Genomic DNA, 20,862 nt, shown 5'->3' on the forward strand with positions numbered 1-20,862 from the left:
GGAGAGAGTGGGGGCTGCACTCAGACTGGTGCCAGGTGTTAGTAAATAAATATCTGTGGAGGAGTCTTGTTCGGTGGAGCCAAAGATGGGGAGCTTTCCCCCATCCAGCATATCTCAGGACTGAGACTCAGGATTGCTCTTTTTTACCTTCCTGGGGAGATCTAGCATTTTCTTGCCCCTTGGTGGTAGCTTATCTTCCTCTCCTTTTTTCCATACCAGGTGAGACACGTGGGCACACTGGGTAGGTGATTATGAAAGAGTTGCTCTGATAGGGTTAAGGAAAGATGCCTTTCCTAGCCCCCCCTCTTGGTGCTAGGGGAGTTGTAAACATGGTTGGGGAGGGGAGAAGAATAGCGGGAGGTGTGTTGCTGCTGCTGCTGCTGTTGTTTTACTAGCTGCCTTAGTTTTTCTCTCACTGCTTCCTGGTGATTTTGGTTCTGTAGGAAAGCAGCTGGCTGGCAAGGTTAAGAAATTTGAAGCCTTTTACCGAAGAAATTAGGACATTTTCCAGGTCAGATGGCTAATAAGAAAGGGATGCTGCTCCCTCCCTTTCAGCCATCTTTAAAAACAAAACAAAACAGAAATGGCCCTCTTACATGGCAGCATAGAAGGCTCGATGTCTTAAACTGAGTCAGACCATCTGTCCATGTAGCTCAGTATTGTTGGCACTGACAGTAAGCTCTTCAGGGCTTTAGACAGGATTTGGAGATGCTAGGGAACGGACCTGGGGCCTTCTTCACTAAAGCAAATGCACGGGGCTATGGCCCTTCCTTCCTTCTTCACTTTAACAACAACCTAACAGTTACACAAATTTAGTGGGTGTTCTGTTCCCGCCTCTGATCTCTGGCCATTTGATTTCTGCAAGTCAAGCTGCTAAAGAAGTAGCCATTCCTTCTGGCTGAAGGAGTCAGTTTGGCAGAGCCACTACCAGTCAGTAGATGGACTATTAGGCTGGCCCTGTTTAAGGCAGTTTCATTTGTTCCTAATGGGGGAGATGCATGCCTTTTCATAAGCCGCTGAGATGTCTGACCTGAGAAATGTCCTACAGGGTGGAGGGGGAACCTGCCTCAACCTGCAACTCCCCAACCCAAGTGTTGCCTACCAGTCACATACTGTAGCCCACCAGGCTCTCAATAAATGTCCTGTTTATGTTGTCTGCCTGAAATCCCAAAAAATAAGTGTGTGGGGGCATTGTCATGTACCTGGGAAGGGACAATAAACGGCTGGTGCTGTCTGTATGGTTTGGTGGGTGAGATGTTGGGTAGATCTAAAAGTGTGAAATGGTTTTGGGGTTCTATCAGTGGTAGCTATGGAAAGACCTCTCTCTTCATTGTAATATTAATTCTGCAGAGAGCTCAGTCTAGAGCTTTGGAATAACAAGCTGGAACCTAGAGCAGAGGGTTATAGCCAGAGGTTTTGCACATCAGTGACTGAAGAGAGCAAATGCTTAACTCATCAGACATGTATTTATTTGTGGCTTATCTGGTGTTAGACAACTCCAACCCCTATACCAGTTGCTAGGAATCGCAGATCGGGAGAGTGCTGTTGCGCTCAGGTTCTGCTTGTGGACCTCTGGTTGGCCACTGCGATAACAGGATGCTCAGCTATATGGGCTTTTGGCTTGATTCAGCAGGGCTCTTCTTTATGATCTTACATTAACTGTTCTGAGCAAACAATCAAAACTGGGGCTTCATTGAGGCACTATACATGACTGGCCAGTTTTGCAGGACCACAGTAGAACCTGTGCAGTCTTGAGGTGGCAGTAGAAGTCTCACTCTCCATGTTCTGTCAAAGCAAGGAAGCTGCTCCTCCTGAGTTAGACCACTGGTCTGTTTAGCTCAGTGCTGTCTTTACAGGAATAGCCAATATGATACCTTCCAGATGTTGTTGGACCCCAAAATATCCATCAGTCCCATCCAGCATGGCCCTTGGCCAGGAGTGATGGGCATTGTAGTCCAAAAACATCTAGCGGGCATCATGTTGGCTATGCCAGGTCTTCACTGACTAGCAACAGCTCTCCAGAATTTCAGGCAGGGGTTTGCTCTATGGTTTTTTGAAGATGGCAGAGTTTGAAATATGTGCAAAATATGTTCTCTACTCCTGAGCTAGGCTCTTCCCTAAAAAATTTCCCAGGAGCCAGGTGTGGAAAAGCAAAATAAAGAGAGGGAGGGGTGCCATCTCAGTGGTAGAACATCTCCTTTGCATGTAGAAGGTCCCAGGCTCAACCCCTCACATCTCCAGGTGCAGCTGGGAAAGACTTCCTGTCTGAAACCTTGGAGAATTGCTGCCGGTCAGCGTAGCCAGTCTTGAACTGGATGGGTCAGTGGCCTGACTCAGTATAGGGCAGGTTCCTATGTTTCTGTTTGCTACAGTCATTCACTGGCATCCCCAGTTAAAATAATACTGGATAGCAGGTAATGTCTGAGCCCTGGAAAGCTGCTGCCAGAGTAGACATTATTGAGCTAGTTGGAAGAATAGTCTGGGTTTGTGTAAGGCAGATTCCTGAAGAATTAAGGAAGAGTCTAGACAATGGATCTTCAGTAAAGGGCTCAAAAGATAGTTCTGTATCCAGAGTAAACAGCGCTAATGGCAGTTGGTATTCTGTGTTAATTCACCTTGAGATAGCCAAATACTCTTCATTTAAGAGCTCTTCCCCATTTTAGAGGATTGGCTCTAATTCTCAATGTCAGAACAACTTAGAATATAACAAACTTACCTTGTTGCAGACATCCAAGCCCTTGTCCTTGAATTGAGAACTGCCAGTGTGATTCTGGTTTCTGAAAGGGCCATGCAGAGTCTGGAGTAATAAGATTGGAAGGGACATGCACGAGGCTACCCTGTCCATTCTAGGACAAGCAACTGCAGTTTTTTATCTGGCTAAAGAGACTCTTTTTGAAGGTTGCCTCAGTATTAAGCAGGCTGTTCCAAAGATTTTTTTTTTAAGTGCTTTATTAATTTTAATCAGGAGGTGCCCACGTTTATAACACCCACTCAGTTCCTGTTCTGTTTTCCTTTGATTTACCAGAAAGATCTTAAATGCCCTGTTCTGTCTTCTCCCCACTCATTCCCAGAGGTGATTAATCATTCCTATCAAGTCAGCTGAGCTTTTTTACCTGCTCTGCCATAGGCTGAGCAAGTCATGCTGCCTTTCACTCCTTAGCTGACTTTCAAGCCCCTGGAATGCCTTCTGCAGCCCTTTTCTCCAAATCCAGCTTTTAGAGTTGATCTGCATATCATGCAGACTGATGAGTTGTGGTAGAATTCTGAACTCTAGCACTGCAGAGTGAGCAGTTAGGAAGATCCCAGTTCGAATGTGGCCTCTGTCGCGAACTCAGTAGGTGGCCTTCAGCAAGCTGCTCTCTCTTTCATCCTCTTAGGTCCCTCCCTCCCTGCAATATGGGGAAGAGTAGTACTGAATGAACCTTATCCGGTTACTGTCAGACCACGCTAGCTGGGACTGATGGAAGTTGTGGCCCAAAACATCTAGCTGGTACCAAGTTGAGGAGGGCTGATGAAGACAGACAATTCAACATTCTAGGTCTGCTTTGGCTCAAGCTGGGGAACCAGATGTCGCTGGACTACAACTTCCATCGTCCCTGACCTTTGGCAAGGCTCGTTGGGGCTGATGGGAGTTGTAGTCCAAAACATCTGAAGGGTTCCAGATTGGGAAAGGCTGCTGTATATTCAAGCCCCAATTAATAATAATTTTCACTTTTGTTTATCCCAATGCTGAAGGTTTCTGTTTCCACTAAAATTAAGGATTTTTTTTACCATAACTGTACAGATAGCACCATTTTATGTGCTGATTACTAAATAACCCTGACTGATTTTCACATTCTTTTAGAAGTAAATGCTGAGTTTCATAACTCAGATGGTCAGCATGGCAAATATCTCAGTTTTCCCCACTGTCATTCCCTGTCTTTACTGCCCGCCCTCTCCCTCTGCCCCCATAACTGGTGTCTGCAAAATCTCCAGATATTTTATATCTCTGACTGGTACATCAGAACTTCTGTGGTGGGCTTGGGAGGTTTTTTTTTGGGGGGGTGAGAGAATTTGAGTTCCTCCTACCCACTTGATCCTAGTTATTTGGTCTCCTTTCTTTTTTTCCAGCCAACCAGGTCACAAAGGGCTGAGGAGGGAAGTGTGACCTTGAAATGACCTTTTCAAAGGTTGGGCCTCTGCGCATATGTATGTTTGTGTGTGGAAGAAGAGCTTTGGGGAAAACCAGTTGCCTTGGCCAAGGAACAAAATTGATAACCCCCAAGATCATTACCAATTCTATTGATTAGTAAGGCACAGTTAATAGATGCAGTGACCCATATGGGTGTCTGCAAAGTAATCTCATGGGCAGAGCTCTATGTAATAATCCATTCTGTGAACATGTCCCTCCACACAGACTGGGTGGGTTTAAAACTGAGGTCCATCTAAACCACACAAGGAGTTATTTTTCATTTAATTTTAATTTATTTCAATTATAATCCACCTTTCCTCCAAGCTCAAGGTGGCGTACATGGTTCTCCTCCTCTCCATTTCATCCTCACAACACCCTGTGAGGTAGGTTAGTCTGACACCCAGTGAGCTTCATGGCTAAGTGGGGATTTGAACCCCAGATCCTAGTTCAACACCCTAACTGCTATTCTACACCAAGTCTCAGTTTATATGCAGTTTATCCCATGGAGCTCCACCCACATTCCCAATGACCAATCACATTAATTGCCTCATGTATAAATTGAGCCTCTGTTGCTTGGGGCTAATTCACATGGTGGGCCATTTGGAGTTGCTTTGTGTATTGGCACACTGTGGTCAGCAGGACACCATGAACAGTTTTTAGTTTGTATGCCCACTGCTGCTAGGGTGGCATGCAGCAGCATCCATGCATAACTGAGTTAGCGCAAGTCCTTGCATGGATTTCCCAGTTGTCTTCCACACACCTGATGACATGGACATGTTAGGCTGCGGCTGGACATCTAAAACGTAGGACCAGGTGTATGCAGGATGAGGGGAAGTTAACAACTAGAGATGTAAAATGTACAGTAATGTTACATCTGGTGGGGGGGAGGGGGGAGCAGTTTAAAAAAGGAAAGAAAAAAGGGGAAAGCATGATATTTGTGGGAAATTGAAATATATATAATGTTTTCTTTCTTATCAGACCCAAACTTACCTTACTGCTTTAACTTAAATTGCAGCATGTATACATAAGCTGAAGCATTTGTAATGTAGGATGTATTCACACTATTTGGCATATTTATGAAATGTCAGAGCAATCTTATACACGATTACTCAGACCCTCTATGTTGAGTGCAGCTTTCAGTCTCCAAAATGCCTTAGTTTTGTAGCTGGATGTTTGTGTTGCAGTCCTTTCAGAGGAGAGGTGAAAAGGTCAACCACCAGGGAGGGGTCAGGTCAAAAAGACAGACACATGCAGAAAATATGGTTTTGATATCTCCATACTAGATCAAAGGTTACCAGAATAACCAAGCAGCAATTCACAAGTAAGAAAAGCCCTTTATACTCCCTCTCATAAAGATGGCAGTACCCTTGATGCAAAAACGCATATTGGAATGAAATGGCACGTGTCCACACGTACTGTATATACAGGAATTACAATTTTTGTATACTGTAGATTGTCTTGCATGGAAAAAAATCATAGTACACATTTAGGTGGGTTAAAACTTAAAAACATTTTATTGATTCTAAAAGAAAAAATATTTCATAGGATTTCCTCTCCAGTATTTTCATAGGATTTCCCCCCCACACAAAAAAAAGTTCTGCATTGGGGAAAAAGAGAGACAAAAAGCATTTATTTCTTTTAGCTGTTCTCTTTCACAAATACATGCATGTGACCAAGCATACCCGCACCCCCAAAAAAGTCTTTACATTTCTGTTAAGGACTGAGTGAATGCAGGGGGACAGAGGTGTACTGTATGCTTCACTGATTCATGTGTATCCTCCTTTCACTACTCAACAGTAAAGGAAGCCCATTGATAAATTTTGTCTGAGGAGTTAAATTTCTGGAGTAGACCTACATGGAGGTCATATAGAAGGCCCTTAGAATGTCCATCACATGTGTGTATAAGTGCCAGGTTGAGTCTTGGGTTCGAATATAATCTCTGGCATAAATTTACAAAGTGGATAAAAGCAAACTGCTGTTCCCTGAGCCTCTGCCCCATACCTAAGATGCAGACAATAATACTGACCTGCCTTACAGGGGTGCTGTGAGAATAACTGAGAGTTTGTATGAAGCCCTTTGAAAACTTGAAACACGCTGTTAAAATACTAAGTAGGACTATTATTAGATAAAAGTAGAACAGCAGGAATCCTGTGAGACATCAATAAACTCCACATTCCTGTGAGTCTTTCAGCGCTCTTTAATCTCATCCCTCAGGACCTCAGCCTTTTGGTTTCCCAAATGTCACAGAGGGGAAAATGTGCCGCAGAGTGTAACAAACTCAGATTTTGTTCACCAGCAAGCAAAGACCAGGAAGAGGTCAGACTGAGACTTGAATGTAACCCAGAATATTATGAGTGTGAGTGCCTCTTTTATTTTCCCAATTCTGTAAGTAACAAAAGGGAGAGACCCCCTGTAAATTCATTGAACAACACATGTACACACCTGTGCACGCATACACACACACAGGAACATGGGAGGCTGCCTTATATTGAGTCAGACCATTGATCCCTCTAGCTCAGTATTGTCTACACTGACTGGCAGCGATTCAGGCAGGAGTCACTCCCAGCCCTACCTGGAGATGTCGGAGATTGAATTTGGGACCTTCTGCATGTAAGGCAGATGCTCTACCACTGAGCTATAACACTTCCCCATAAACACACACAGAGCTTCTCTGCCCTGATAAAAATTCTGGCTGTGGAACATGAATTCCCAGGGTTGCTGCAGCCCAGCAGATGGTAGGTCAAAGGTCTAGAAAGCCAGATCTGTTCTTAACTCTTGAAGGCCCGTGGCCCATGGCCCACAAAACTGAAATGTCACAAAACTGTGTGCAAGCTTTCAAGTTCCTCAGAACTATTAATCAGACTAAGTGGTGCAGACTATTTTGTGAGGGTTTGTTTGGCTCAATAAAGGTATTGCCCTAATATATATACTATATATTTTTCCACTGAAGGGCCAACACAGTTACCTTGACTTCTTTTACATAGCATGTGGAAATGTTCTCATAAGAACAGAGACCACACCCCTTTCCTAGACTGGAAATCTTGTGAGTTCCCAAAGCTGCTGCCACATAAAGAACCTTGAAGGTCTGAAGTGTAGATTTAACACCCAGGGTCAAAAGGAGGGCAAATGCCTATAGGAGGGAGATCAAGGGCAAGGAAGCTATAGAAGTGCCACCGTTCTGAAGGGAGACATCGTTATAGTGGCCTTTCCATTTCTTTGGGTACAACAGACTTACCAAGAACAACACAAACCTGATCAGGCTGTTCTTCCTGGTGGCTCTGATCATGTCCCACCTTTGTTGCTCCACTGTGTCAACTTCTCTCTGCTCTTCTGACTATATGATTTCTGAGCCACCTGACCAGGATTTCTGATAATGTGGGATATGATCTCTCTCACACATACACACTGTTTAATAATTTCAACTAATTCCACTTAGTGTTTTTAACGTGCCAATCACATCCCATTAGTGATAGTAGAGAAATAGTATGATTGGTTGTGTTTTCCTGCTCACTATGGAAGAAATACCCACCCCTTTAGTGAGGTCTGATGGTGATCTGACTTGATATGAATGATGGAGGAATGGGCATGTGTCTATCCCCTCTCCCATGTGCCTATGACACACATGTGCTCCATGTGTACGTCTGTATGATAGCCTGATTCACATATCCCCATCCCCCTTTTATTTTTGAAAGGGGAAGAATATTATGATCCATGCCATTGTGCATGTGCGCCTTCATGTGAGCAACCATGTGGCATGTTTCAAGTTGGATTGTTGCCTAGGTCAATACTAGAGCAGGCCTAAGTACAGGCATGCTTAGTTGCTTTTATTGTACATTTATTTAAAGGATGTATACCTCAACACATTCCCAAGATAGTTTATAAAAAACTGAATATATGTGTAAAATATATAAAATACTTTCATGGACTTTTGTGTTTCCATATATAAGAAACACAGATTTAACAGTTAAAAGGTAATATGATAACCATCTTCAAAGATTTGAAGGACTGTGACAGAGTTTAGTTTTCTGTTGCTCCAGAGCAGGGATGGAGAACCTGCGGCACTTCAGATGTTTCTGGATCCCAGCAATCATCAGCCACAGCCAGCATGGCCAATGGTCAGAGATGGTGGGAGTTGTAATCCAACAATGTCTAGAGCAGGTGTGGGGAACCTTTGGCCCTCCAGATGTTGGTGAACTACAGCTGCCATAATTGCAGATCATTGCCCATGCTTGTTCAGGCTGATGGGAGTTGTAATTCAGCAACATCTGGAGGGCCACAGGTTCCCCACACCTGGTCTACTGAGCTGCAGATTCCCCATCATTTTTCTTGAGAGTAGGACCCAAATCAACAGGTTCAAATTACAAGAGAGTGGGTTTGGGCTAAACATTAGGGAGAACTTTCTGAAATGAAAACTGTTCAGCAGTAGAACAGAGAGGTTTACCAGAAGAGGCTGAATGGCCACCTGTTAGACATGCTGTGGCAGTGGATTTTCTGCAATGGCAGGGTTTGGACTAAATGATCTTTGAGTACTCTTTCAATTCTGATTTTTGTGTCAAACACAGGGATCTGCACTTTTTTTTACACATATAAGTATGTGACTGTTGAGGTGTCTAAATGGTACTTACATCCATTAACAGTCAAATCCTCAAAGAGGTATGTATGTGTGTGTGTATGTATGTATGTATTTATTACATTTATATACCGCCCCATAGCCGAAGCTCTCTGGGCGGTTTACAGCAAAGAGGTATGGTTGTGTATGGAAAATAAGTTGGTATTTTGCCAGTATGGGTTGAAGATGGGCTCTTCTGTAGTTGTTTGACTGGGCTGTCTTGAATAATGACATGGTAGGAGAAGATTTGGCAGGTGTAGATTCTCCTATCACAGTGTTGCCATATTGGATCCTGTCACATGGCAGCCAGTTTGGGTGTGCCATTTCACAAAGGCACGGCTCTTGCAACTTTAATGTTGCACTTGAACCTTTAGGAAATCTTGGAACGACTAGGAATTCTATAATCAGTGAACATTTGGATGCTTGTGTGGAGTTAACTGCATTATCACATAGGTCAAGCTTCCCCAACATGGTGCCTGTCAGATTTTTGGACTAAGACTCCAATCATTCCTGACCATTGGCCTTGCTGGCTGAGGCTGATGGGAACTGTAGTCCAAAATATCTGGAGGGCACTAGGTTGGGGAAGGCTAGTATAGGTTGCAGGGGAGAAGAGAATCTAATGTAAACTTCATGGTAGAAACAAACACCTTGAACCACAATCCAACACAGAGTTCCTGCCACAACAATGCTCATTTATTCAAGTGGGCTGTAAGCACACCTTACTGGCATCTTACTGCACATCCTAATTGATTGGCCTAAGTCCTAATTCACAGAGCGTAGGACTATCACATCCATTAGCCATAACAGCTAAGCAGGGACCCCTCCCCTGGTTCAGAGGCAGCAGCTTAAGAACATATCAGCAGTCCAACTGGATCAAGCCAGTGGCCCATCTGGTCCCATATCCTGTTCTCACAGAGGCCAGCCAGATGCCGATGGGAAGCCCAGAAGCAGGACCTGAGTGCAAAAGTGCCCTCCCCACTTGAGATTCCCAGCAACTGGTACTCAGAGACCTACCTCCGCTGATACTGGAAGTAGCATATAACTATCATGATTGCTGTATCTCTCCATATTAGATGCTTATGTGGCAACAATAGGGCATGCCTACTGTTTTCATGCCCTGACTGTGGGATTCCCAGAAGCATCTTGACAGGCACTGTTGGAAGCAGGTTACTGGACTAGGTGGGCCTTGGGATCCACTAGGGTTCTCCTTATGTATGCCTACCGATCCAGCAATTGATCTGCCAAGTTCTGTTTTTGCAGGGCAAGGAAAACAGCAAAACCAGAGGGTTTTTTTTTTAAAAAAATCAACTCTTGGTACACTGCCAACCCTAAATGGTGGGTTGTGTTCATCTTGATGGATAAGAAGCTGGGCAGGCCTTTTGTATGAATGAAGTTTTAAGTTGTAAAGATTTATTTCTTTTTTGAGTGCCCATAAGCCTTTATTGTAGGGAACCTTTATGGTCACCTGCTTTGCATTCTGCTCTCAAGGAGTGCATATCTTGAATATGCACATTTTACAGTGACATAATTTGTCAGTGTAATCGTCCTGAAAATAAACCTGTGGTAGTGCCGTCTCTTCTTGTGATGTCTTCCTCCCAGGAACTCCTTTGCCTACTGATTTAACAGAATCTGAGTTGCTGATTCTACTGTTGGAATTACTTTTTGACCTGGGGAATGATGAAACCTAAGGGTAGTTGTGGTGGTTTTTTGTTTTTTAAAAAAAACTAAGATAAAATAATATTTAATGTGTCTATCAAAGGGTTCACATATGTTACCTAGTTGTGCTCCTCACAGCAACCCTGTAATTCCGACTAACTAAAATATGTAACTTGTCCCTCGGGTCCTCCTCCGTGCCTGACTGTAAAGTGGCAAATGTAATGCCAATATTCAAAAAGGGATCCAGAGGGATCCTGGAAATTACAGGCCAGTTAGCTTAACTTCTGTCCCTGAAAAACTGGTAGAAAGTATTATTAAAGCTAGATTAACTAAGCACATAGAAGAACAAGCCTTGCTGAAGCAGAGCCAGCATGGCTTCTGCAAGGGAAAGTCCTGTTTCAGTAACCTATTAGAATTCTCTGAGAGTGTCAACAAGCATATAGATAGAGGTGATCCAGTGGACATAGTGTACTTAGACTTTCAAAAAGCGTTTGACAAGGTACCTCACCAAAGACTTCTGAGGAAGCTTAGCAGTCATGGAATAAGAGGAGAGGTCCTCTTGTGGATAAGGAATTGGTTAAGAAGCAGAAAGCAGAGAGTAGGAATAAAGGGACAGTTCTCCCAATGGAGGGCTGTAGAAAGTGGAGTCCCTCAAGGATCGGTATTGGGACCTGTACTTTTCAACTTGTTCATTAATGACCTAGAATTAGGAGTGAGCAGTGAAGTGGCCAAGTTTGCTGACGACACTAAATTGTTCAGGGGTTGTTAAAACAAAAAGGGGTTGCGAAGAGCTTCAAAAAGACCTCTCCAAACTGAGTGAATGGGCGGAAAAATGGCAAATGCAATTCAATATAAACAAGTGTAAAATTATGCATATTGGAGCAAAAAATCTGAATTTCACATATACGCTCATGGGGTCTGAACTGGCGGTGACCGACCAGGAGAGAGACCTCGGGGTTGTAGTGGACAGCATAAAGAAAATGTCGACCCAGTGTGCGGCAGCTGTGGAAAAGGCAAATTCCATGCTAGCGATAATTAGGAAAGGTATTGAAAATAAAACAGCCGATATCATAATGCCGTTGTATAAATCTATGGTGCAGCCGCATTTGGAATACTGTGTGAAGTTCTGGTCGCCTCATCTCAAAAAGGATATTATAGAGTTGGAAAAGGTTCAGAAGAGGGCAACCAGAATGATCAAGAGGATGGAGCGACTCCCTTACGAGGAAAAGTTGCAGCATTTGGGGCTTTTTAGTTTAGAGAAAAGACGGGTCAGAGGAGACATGATAGAAGTGTATAAAATTATGCATGGCATTGAGAAAGTGGATAGAAAAAAGTTCTTCTCCCTCTCTCATAATACTAGAACTCATGGACACTCAAAGAAGCTGAATGTTGGAAGATTCAGGACAGACAAAAGGAAGTACTTCTTTACTCAGCGCATAGTTAAATTATGGAATTTGCTCCCACAAGATACAGTAATGGCCACCAGCTTGGACGGCTTTAAAAGAAGATTAGACCAATTCATGGAGGACAGGGCTATCAATGGCTACTAGCCGTGATGGCTGTGCTGTGCCACCCTAGTCAGAGGCAGCATGCTTCTGAAGACCAGTTGCCAGAAGCCTCAGGAGGGGAGAGTGTTCTTGCACTCGGGTCCTGCTTGCGGGCTTCCCCCAAGCACCTGGTTGGCCACTGTGAGAACAGGATGCTGGACTAGATGGGCCACTGGCCTGATCCAGCAGGCTCTTCTTAAGTTCTTATGTTCTTATGTGCTCAGGTGATCTCTGAATTAGCCCCAAGCAACAAAGGCTCAATTTATACATGAAACAATTAAATTGATTGGTCAATTGGATTGTGGGTGGAGCTGCATGGGATAAGCTGCACATAAGCTGAGACTCAATGTGGAGTAGTGGTTAGAGTGTTGGACTAGGACCTGGGAGACCAGGGTTCAAATCCCCACTCAGTCATGAAGCTCACTGGGTGACCTTGGGCCAGTCGCTGTCTCTCAACCTAACTACCTCACAGGGCTGTTGTGAGAATAAAATGGGGAAGGTGGAAAACCATGTATGCCACCTTGAGCTCCTTGCAGGAAAGGTGTGGTATCAATGTAATAATAAAAAATATGTGTAATATTAATTAGTCAGTATTGTTATCAGACAGAAGGACTAAGGCTGAGAGAGAGTGGGTTCCTCAAGGCCACCTAGAGGTAGAAGTGAGTGCATGGCAAATGTGAGACCTAGCATAGCCTCCCACAAATGGCATACCACCTCTCCCATTCTTGACCCCTTTATTAATTGCAGCATATCAGTAGCCAGTAGTTTAATGCTTTCACTTGCACTTCTTATCCAGCCTAGGCAAGCTCAATGCCTAGGAGGTACATTATCCTTTTGCAGTAGCAACATTCCGGTTCGTTTGGACTTGTCCTGGGAAATCAGAGGTGATTTCTCCTTGGAGATTTTTTTTATGGGGCTCAGATGTTATAGCAGATTCAGAGCTGGGTTGTTGTGTGTGAACCCATCCAGGGTGGGGTGGAGGGGGAGCTGTGCTTTTAGGGTAGATGACTGTTTCACAAGTGAGTGGCAAGTGACTGACACATCATCTTGCATTTGGGCTTCAGCAGCTGTTTGGTATTCATGCTTTGATGCCCTAGCAAATGTTTAGATGGTATTTTGCATTCTTGTTAGGCATCCCCCCCTCACTCTCACTCACTCACTCACTCTCACTCTCTCTCTCTCTCTCTCTCTCTCTCTCTCTCTCTCTCTCACACACACACACACACACACACACACACACACACACACACACACACACACACACGGCTGGGTTGGCTGAAACTACTTTACTCATCCGATCTACCTAATCCATCTACAGTATCTAATCTCCCCTCAACAGATAGGGCTGATACAGTTATGTTTTTTCCTTCCGGTTGTCCTTGACAGTAAAAAGAACATTATTGTTGTGAAAATGAGGACTAAACACGAAGGGGTCTCTCTCTCTCTCTCTCCCCCCCACCCTCTCTCTCTCTCTCACACACACACACTCTGTATATTTACAGTGTATATCCGTGAATCAAAGAACATGGTGTACCTAATAAATATGCCAAATGTCATGATGGTGACTGAGTATACAAGAGCGAACATTTATTGAGATTGCAAATGTGCTGGCATAAGAACAATGTGTCACCTCTAGATCAACATGTCCAATATTGCCATTCTGCCTTTTGACATCTTGGTGCTTGTCCTGAAAGGCTACTTGCATAATGCCTTTCACAGACAGGCATGGAATCTGACATGGGGCGGAATCTGCAAGCTACAAGTGGGCATTAATGTATCATTCCCTAGAACAGACTGATGCTGCTCCTTCTACTGTACATATTTCTCTACTTCAGCCATCTTTTTTCAGGTAAAACCACTGGCTGCGTTTATAGGGACCACGTGGAAGTTCCAAGGTCTACCACGGTTGCATCTACTTTGACCCCCACTAAGGTGGTAAACTTGTGACTGAACACTTGTGATTGAACTGTACTTCTGTAGATTGCACACGGGAGCTGACATGATATGTTGCTCATCTTTACAAAAAAGAAAGAAAGCCCTATACCCAGAAAACTATAATGTCAGGGGAAAGTGTAAGCTAGAACCCTTCACCTTGACATTGAGGCTACTGACACACTTGTGGTTATACTGGCTTCATTGCTTCTCCACCTCTGTTTTTTTAAATCCGGGTACACATAATGTTTATCATTCTCTGCTCTTTTTACCCCAAAATCTGAATTTTTTTTAGATCCAGTGGATTTTCCGTTCAAGCCACCTTCACACCTACTTGAAAACTGTTTGCAACTCTTTGCAACTCCAAGGTGTGTCCAGTGGAAACACTTTGCAGTGGATGGTCCTAGAAGCTCTGACACTGGCAGCGGGGCTGGGTATATTCCATCAAATAATAAAGATGTGTACAGCCAGGTGCAGAATCGTTTCAGATGGCACCCAGATAAGGAAGAGGGATTGATCGTTAAACCACTCTGGGAACTATAGATCTGTCAGGGGGATAGTGGTTTCCTAACAACTCTCAGTACCCTTAACAAACTACAGTTCCCAGGATTCTTTGTGGGAGCCACAGCTGTTTAAAGTGTAATGATACTGATTTAAATGTGCAGTGCAGATGAGGCCAAGATGAAAGGAAAGGCTGCTGCTAATATGAAGCTCAAATATATAATTTTAAGAGGTGTAGCCGTGATAGTCTCTTGCAGCAAAAACAGCAAAGAGCCTTATCGCATCTTAAATTTATTAAGACATAAGCTTTCATGGACTACAGTCCAATCCATTAGGTACATGAAGTGTTAATCTGAGTTGTAGGTGTACACATGCATGATGGGATTATAAACAGAGAGATTCACTCCCTTCCAACCTTACTGTTTTCTACACACACACACACACACGGAAATCATGTATATCTACAACTCAGAATGATGCTTCATGCATCTGATGGTGTTTTTTTTTGTAAGCTGCTTACAGCTTTCTCACAATCAAGCAGTTAAATAAATAAAGTGGACTGTAGTCCACAAAAGTTTCTGCCATAATGAATGTGTTAGTCTTTAAACTGCCACAAGACATTTTGCTGTTCAGAGATATAAGTGCATCATCTTGCATGCATAATTAACCAATGGATTTCATTTACTGTACGTAGATTGCTTTGTTACAGGAGTGAGACGTGTTCATGGAGAATGAGTCTATCTGCAGCTCTTCACCATGATGACTAAATTGAATGTCCATGTTTGAAAGCAGTATACAGCAGAGCACCAGATGATGGGGACAAACAATGAGGGAAGACTCTGGTTGCGTTATTTGCTTGGTAGCTGCTGCGAACAGAATATGGGATGGACTCAGATGAACCTTTCATCTGATTTAGCAAGTTGGTTCTGATATGCTCAGTCAGGTGAACCTCTGTAGTTGACTTCAGAGTGAGGTTTGCTAGTTATAGGCAGGGGTGGAGCGATGGTGAGGAGAGACTAAAACAGGGTGGCTCGGATATTGGGACAGAAAAGGGAAACTGGACAATGGAAACAGTTCTCTCCTTCCCCCGAGCTCAAGTCTGGATCCTGTCCCTCTGTTTTTAAAATCAGTTTGCCAGCGTTCCTCTTCAGTGGCTGTTTGTGCATCTCACCCAGGCAAAATCTGGCTGCTGCACACACATATGGGTCACATTTGAAGCTACCTAATACCAGCTTAGAGTGCCATAAGATCAGAAAAAGAGCCCTGAAGCTGGATCAGGCCAGTGGCCCATCTAGTCCAGCATCCTGTTCTCACAGTGGCCAACCAGATGCCCATGGGAAGCCCACAAGGAAGACCCGAGCTCAAGAGCACTCTCCCCACTTGTGATTCCTAGCGACTGGCATTCAGAAGCATACTCCCTCCAGCAGTGGGAGTGGAACATAGCCGTCATGGCTGGCAGCAGGCTATTCTCCAATATTTGTCAAGCAGAGAGAGCTCTTTCCCAACACCTGATCCCTTTTTAAATGAGAGATGCCAGAGATTGAACCTGGGACCTTTGGCAAACAAAGCACGTGCTCTGCCAGAGAGCTATGGTTCTTCCCTCGCACCTTGGTGTGCCGCTAGAAAAGCGGGGCGGGGGGGGTCTGTTGGTTGGGACCGACGGAAGTGGGGAGTGTAAACCTGGAACAGTAGTGAGTTTAAAAGACATTGGCAGCAGAGCTGGGCGTTGCAGAAGGGCTGTTTGTGACTTCAGGCCGGAGGTGGTGCCAGGGGAGAAGGGGCTGCCAGCTCCCCCGCCCTCACTTCCTTGTCTGGTCGGCTTCCCCTGCCGCTTGCTCACTCTGTTCCCAGCCCAGTGCTGTGGCTTGTCTAAGATCCAGGGCATCTAAGAGTAGCGGAGAATCTCATTATCTGGGGCCGGATTAGGGAGCGGGAGCTGCTCACAGCAAAGGGATTAGACGAGAAAGCGAATTTCATCCAGAATGTTGGTGATGGGGCGTGATGAAAAACTCCTCAAGTTTTCCTGGTGCCCAGAGCATGTTTGTGACAGAAGAAAGATTGCGATGGGGGGGGAGGGGCGTGTATGGTGGCGGGAAAGAGAAATCTTTTTCATCTGTCTAGAATCAGAAGAGGATGCTTGTATGTGAAGCAGGAAGAGGAGATGAGTTATTTGTATGAGAGGCAAAAGGAAGGGTCCCCTGCAGTCTGTCCCTTCCACTAAGGAAGGCCAGAAAGCTGAAAATGTTAATAAGGATCAGAGCTTTTTAGTCTGGTCTTCTCTCTCTGTCTCCCCCTCTTCCCCCACATCACTCTCACAGGACCTCCCTCGTTCAGATTCTCTTTCCATCCCCCCACCAAGCGACTACATGTCACTTACCCCATGGGACCCATGGCAGTACGTAGCAGTCTATCTCTTTCTTTCTCCTACCCACCCCACCTTCAGTCACCCCCACAGGCCCATCAGGAAAAACTTCCTAACCATTAGAGTGGTATGACAATGGAATCAATTCCCTAGGGAGGTGGTGGGCTCTCCAGCACTGGAGGCATTTAAGAGGCAGCTGGACAGCCACCTGTCGGGGATGCTTTAGCTTGGATTCCTGTATTAAGAAAGGGGTTGGATTTGATGGCCTTATAGGCTGCTTCCAACTCTACTATTCTATGATTCTATGATTTTGTCTGGCTCTTCTCCCTCCTTCCCAAAGAGGCCCCCACCCCCAGCCTGGCATCTCTGCTTTTCACCTAGGTTTTCATTACGGTTCTCCCCATCTCAGTCTAGTCCACGGGTGGAGAACCTGTGGCCCTCCAGGTATTGCTGCACTACAGCTCCCATCATCCTTGACCATGTTGCCTGGTGGCTGATGGGAGTTTTGGAGTCCCACCCGGAGGGCTACAGGTTCCCCATCTCCTTCTTCCATTTTCCTCTCAAGTCGACCGGACGCATGAGTTTGACTAGCTGACAGAGCTGTGTCCCGCTTTTGGTGACGGGTTGATTTGTCTGGGTATCCTCCAAGTACTTATGGCTGATTCCACACACGCACCCAACCCCCGTGGTTCATTCTTTTCTCTTTTAGAATGGCAATCATATGTTTTTGACCATGTGCAGAGAACCACAGCCAATGCTGATTCCTTGGCAAATATACCCCTCTCACACACGTGGTGTAAAACACATCTGTTTTGTGCACGGATCATGCTTTTGCAGGCACATGCAAAGTCCTATTGAGGGTGCACACCATGATCCATGAAGACGAAGGAAAGTTGCTGTTCCTTGGGCCAAGCATCTTTTGCGTGTGTGTCAAGATATGGAAATACTTACAAGAGGGTAGCTTGTTGCAATCCTGCTCACTGTATTTGGAAAGGGGCGCCTCCGAACCCTGCAAAGGGCCAAGACGGGCAACGTGCAGATTCAAGTAAATGCATCTTCCAACAGTGGCTGAAACGGTGCTGTGTGTCACTTATTTATTATCATTATTTATTTATTGCATTTATATCCCACCTTTTCGCCAAGGAGCTCAAGGTGGTGTACATGAGTCTCTCCTTGCCTCATTTAATCCCCACAACAACCCTGTGAGGTAGGTTGGGCTGAGAGGCAGCGACTGGCCCAAGGTGACCCAGTGAGCTTCATGGCTGAGCAGGGATTCGAACTCTGGTCTCCCAAGTTCTAGTCCAGCACTCTAACCACTACACCACACAACCTACACTACACTACAACCCCCTGAAGCAGCGAGGGGGGGAGTTCAGAAGTGGGTTTGGCAGGATAGCACTTATTTCCACTTGTCCCTGTCTTCCTTGCGATTCCCCCCTCCCTCCAATGCAGGTGCTCAGAACCCATCACCTTCCAAGAAGCCCAGGAACCGCAGCATCTTCCAGTCCCTCTTCTGCTGTCTTTGCCATGACAACTCAGAGCCTCTCCCCGTCAACAACAATGCCCCGCTGCTGGTGGAAGAAAATGGCTCGGTGCCCAAGGTAGGCCCAGCTGATTGTTTGCTTTATGCCTATTGAAATTACCAAGGGAAGGGTTATATGCCTAGTAGAGACCTTGCCTTGCAGGCTGGGGCTGGTCTCTTGGGTGGGCAGACTGCAGGCTTGTTGGATCTATTCTTGGAGGTTTTCACTAGAACCCCAAGATCTACTGACCAAAGCCCGGTGCAAAAGACGGGCAGTTAGAATTAAAGAGCGGGGCGCTTCTGAGCATGTTCTGAGCCTAGGGATTAGTTTTCAGTACTAGAACTAAATTGAGTTCACATTCCTTTCATACAAAAGTCCACTCCTGGTTTCAGCAGCTTTCTTCACTTCAGCAGCCTAATTTAGTTGGGGGAAAGTCATTTTGTCTTTGCTATCAATAAACAACTGGAAGTCAGAAACCTGGTTGATCTACTACTGCAAATCACCAGAGATCTACCAGCAGATCCTGATCTACTTTCTGTCCACCCCTCCCTTAAACTGGTTGACTACAGGCATCACGAGATTTTGCAAAAGGAACATTGCCCCCCAACTCTTAGTCTCTGTTTCTCCGCATCCATTTGTTCTTGTGATGTTTAAATTATTATCATTATCATTTGGGGCAAAACTCCTGAGCTCCCCCCCCCCCCAAGAGGATGCAAATATTTTCAGTGTCAAAACATTTCACAGCGGCTGCAGCTGCGAGAGTGCTTAGAAGCCTTAATGGGCTCAGTCATGTGGCACGATGAAGCCCCTGTGCACCTCGCATAAGCAAGAGAGAGAGAGACTTGGAGTGCAAATTACAGATCATTTAGTATGCATTAGTTACCCTTTTCAACACATTAACCGGCCTCTTGTCCTTGCAGTGAGGGCACTTGCATTCTGCAGAAGCAGGGTTTCCACCTTGCTACCCCATACATTGGTCTTTACATTTCCCTTTGCTGCAGGAGCCAAGGCAAGCTCAGCTCCTCCCACCCATTTCCATCCACCTGGTGGTCCTGTCACATGCCCCTTCCCTCACCTGCTGAGCTCTGTAGGACCTCCAGTGTGCTACACAACAGGTAAGGGAGGGGGTGGGTAACAGGACTGGGAAAGGAGGAATTGGACAAGAAGAGCCTGCTGCAGCTGCCTTAATTTCTGCTTCAGTGGGAGATTTTAAAAAAAGTAGAAGCAAGACTTGGAGGGAGCGATAATAATTAGCAAATTCAAAACTCCCAAGTTACACAAGCAATGTGTAGACATTTTATTATTACAAAATTTAAAAACAGATAAATAACCTACAAGGAATAAACACACATTTCTGCAGGTGAAACAAGCAACACTTGGTGGCCCTCTTAGGCAGATCAGTATTAGCAGCTTTTGTCTGTTTTAATCTTTGTAGGCTTCAGATGTGTTTTATGGATTCTTAACTGTCTGTTTAATGTGGAGTTTTTGCATTTGTTAAATATTGTTTATCCCAGCTTGTTTATCCTTTTCAGGTTTGCTGTCGGTTTAGATTTCATTTTCATTTTTCGAGTTCATCCGGTCATGAAATCAGGGACCCCAACACATGGGATGCTGCTTGGGTTAGGTTGCTGATCAAGCCTGGGAGATTATTAGAACCTTTAATCACTCAGCTCTGCTGAATAACCAGCTCCTTTTAAACTGGCCATCAAAAGTCCAGTAGATTCTAGAGCATCTTGATCCTTGTAGCTAGTGCCCTCTGGTGCCCATTTATGCAATTACAAATGTCTGTGCTTGGTTTCAGAGCAGATCCTACCCCCCTCCTGCCCCTGAGCTCCAATGTGATCCACCCCTCCAACCCAGCTCCTCCTCCTCCCCAAACTAGAATTTGTGACTATAGGATCACGATGGGAAATGGGTTGGGGATTTAAAAAAGAGAGAGATTCCGGTCCCCAGTCTTGGTGCTATCTTGGGCCTAATCATTGTTCCACAGGAGACGTATGTCTGAGGTCTTTATGCCAACCACAGCATCCCTTAATACTGAACTGAAATTTTGGGGTCAGCATATGCCTTGATGCCCCCATCATACACCCCCATGCTAGTTGTCTGTTTCACCCACAGCCAGTCTCTCTGCCCTGCAGTTTCTCTCACAATGCTTTCTCCTATGTGCATATGTGCCTCTACAGGCTACCGTCAAATACCTCCTGCCAGAAATCAAGCCTCAAGATGCCAGCAAAATATGTGTGGTCATCGACCTGGATGAGACGCTGGTACACAGTTCCTTTAAGGTCAGTTCTTCCCCAAAAGTTCTCCCTCCCTCCCTCTCACACACATTTTTCACTACCTGCTCTGTCCCTTTGATTCTCATTCCAGCCATTTAAAAAATATATATACATTTTAAGACAACTCATAGGCCACCTTTCCACTGTACAGCACTTAGGGTGATTCACAATTTTACCCTCTTATTGAATTTAAGGCAGAATCCAGGACATCTTTTAACTCCCTATAACAGCCTTTCCCAACCAGTGTGCCTCCAGATGTTGTTGGACCATGTGACGTCCTTC

General features: G+C 44.9%; 1 protein-coding gene across 1 annotated transcript in view; it reads left to right on the forward strand.

Moving 5' to 3' along the window:
* The window catches only part of CTDSP1 (CTD small phosphatase 1), a 33,076-nt gene that overhangs the window by 1,522 nt on the left and 10,692 nt on the right, over window positions 1–20,862 (forward strand). The window contains exons 2-3 of the mRNA XM_061609285.1: window positions 18,231–18,379; window positions 20,485–20,586. Coding sequence (XP_061465269.1) covers window positions 18,231–18,379; window positions 20,485–20,586 — 251 coding nt within the window. The remainder of the gene's footprint in view (window positions 1–18,230; window positions 18,380–20,484; window positions 20,587–20,862) is intronic.

This window comes from Rhineura floridana, chromosome 2 (assembly GCF_030035675.1).
Source record: "Rhineura floridana isolate rRhiFlo1 chromosome 2, rRhiFlo1.hap2, whole genome shotgun sequence".
Lineage (NCBI taxonomy): Eukaryota > Metazoa > Chordata > Lepidosauria > Squamata > Rhineuridae > Rhineura > Rhineura floridana.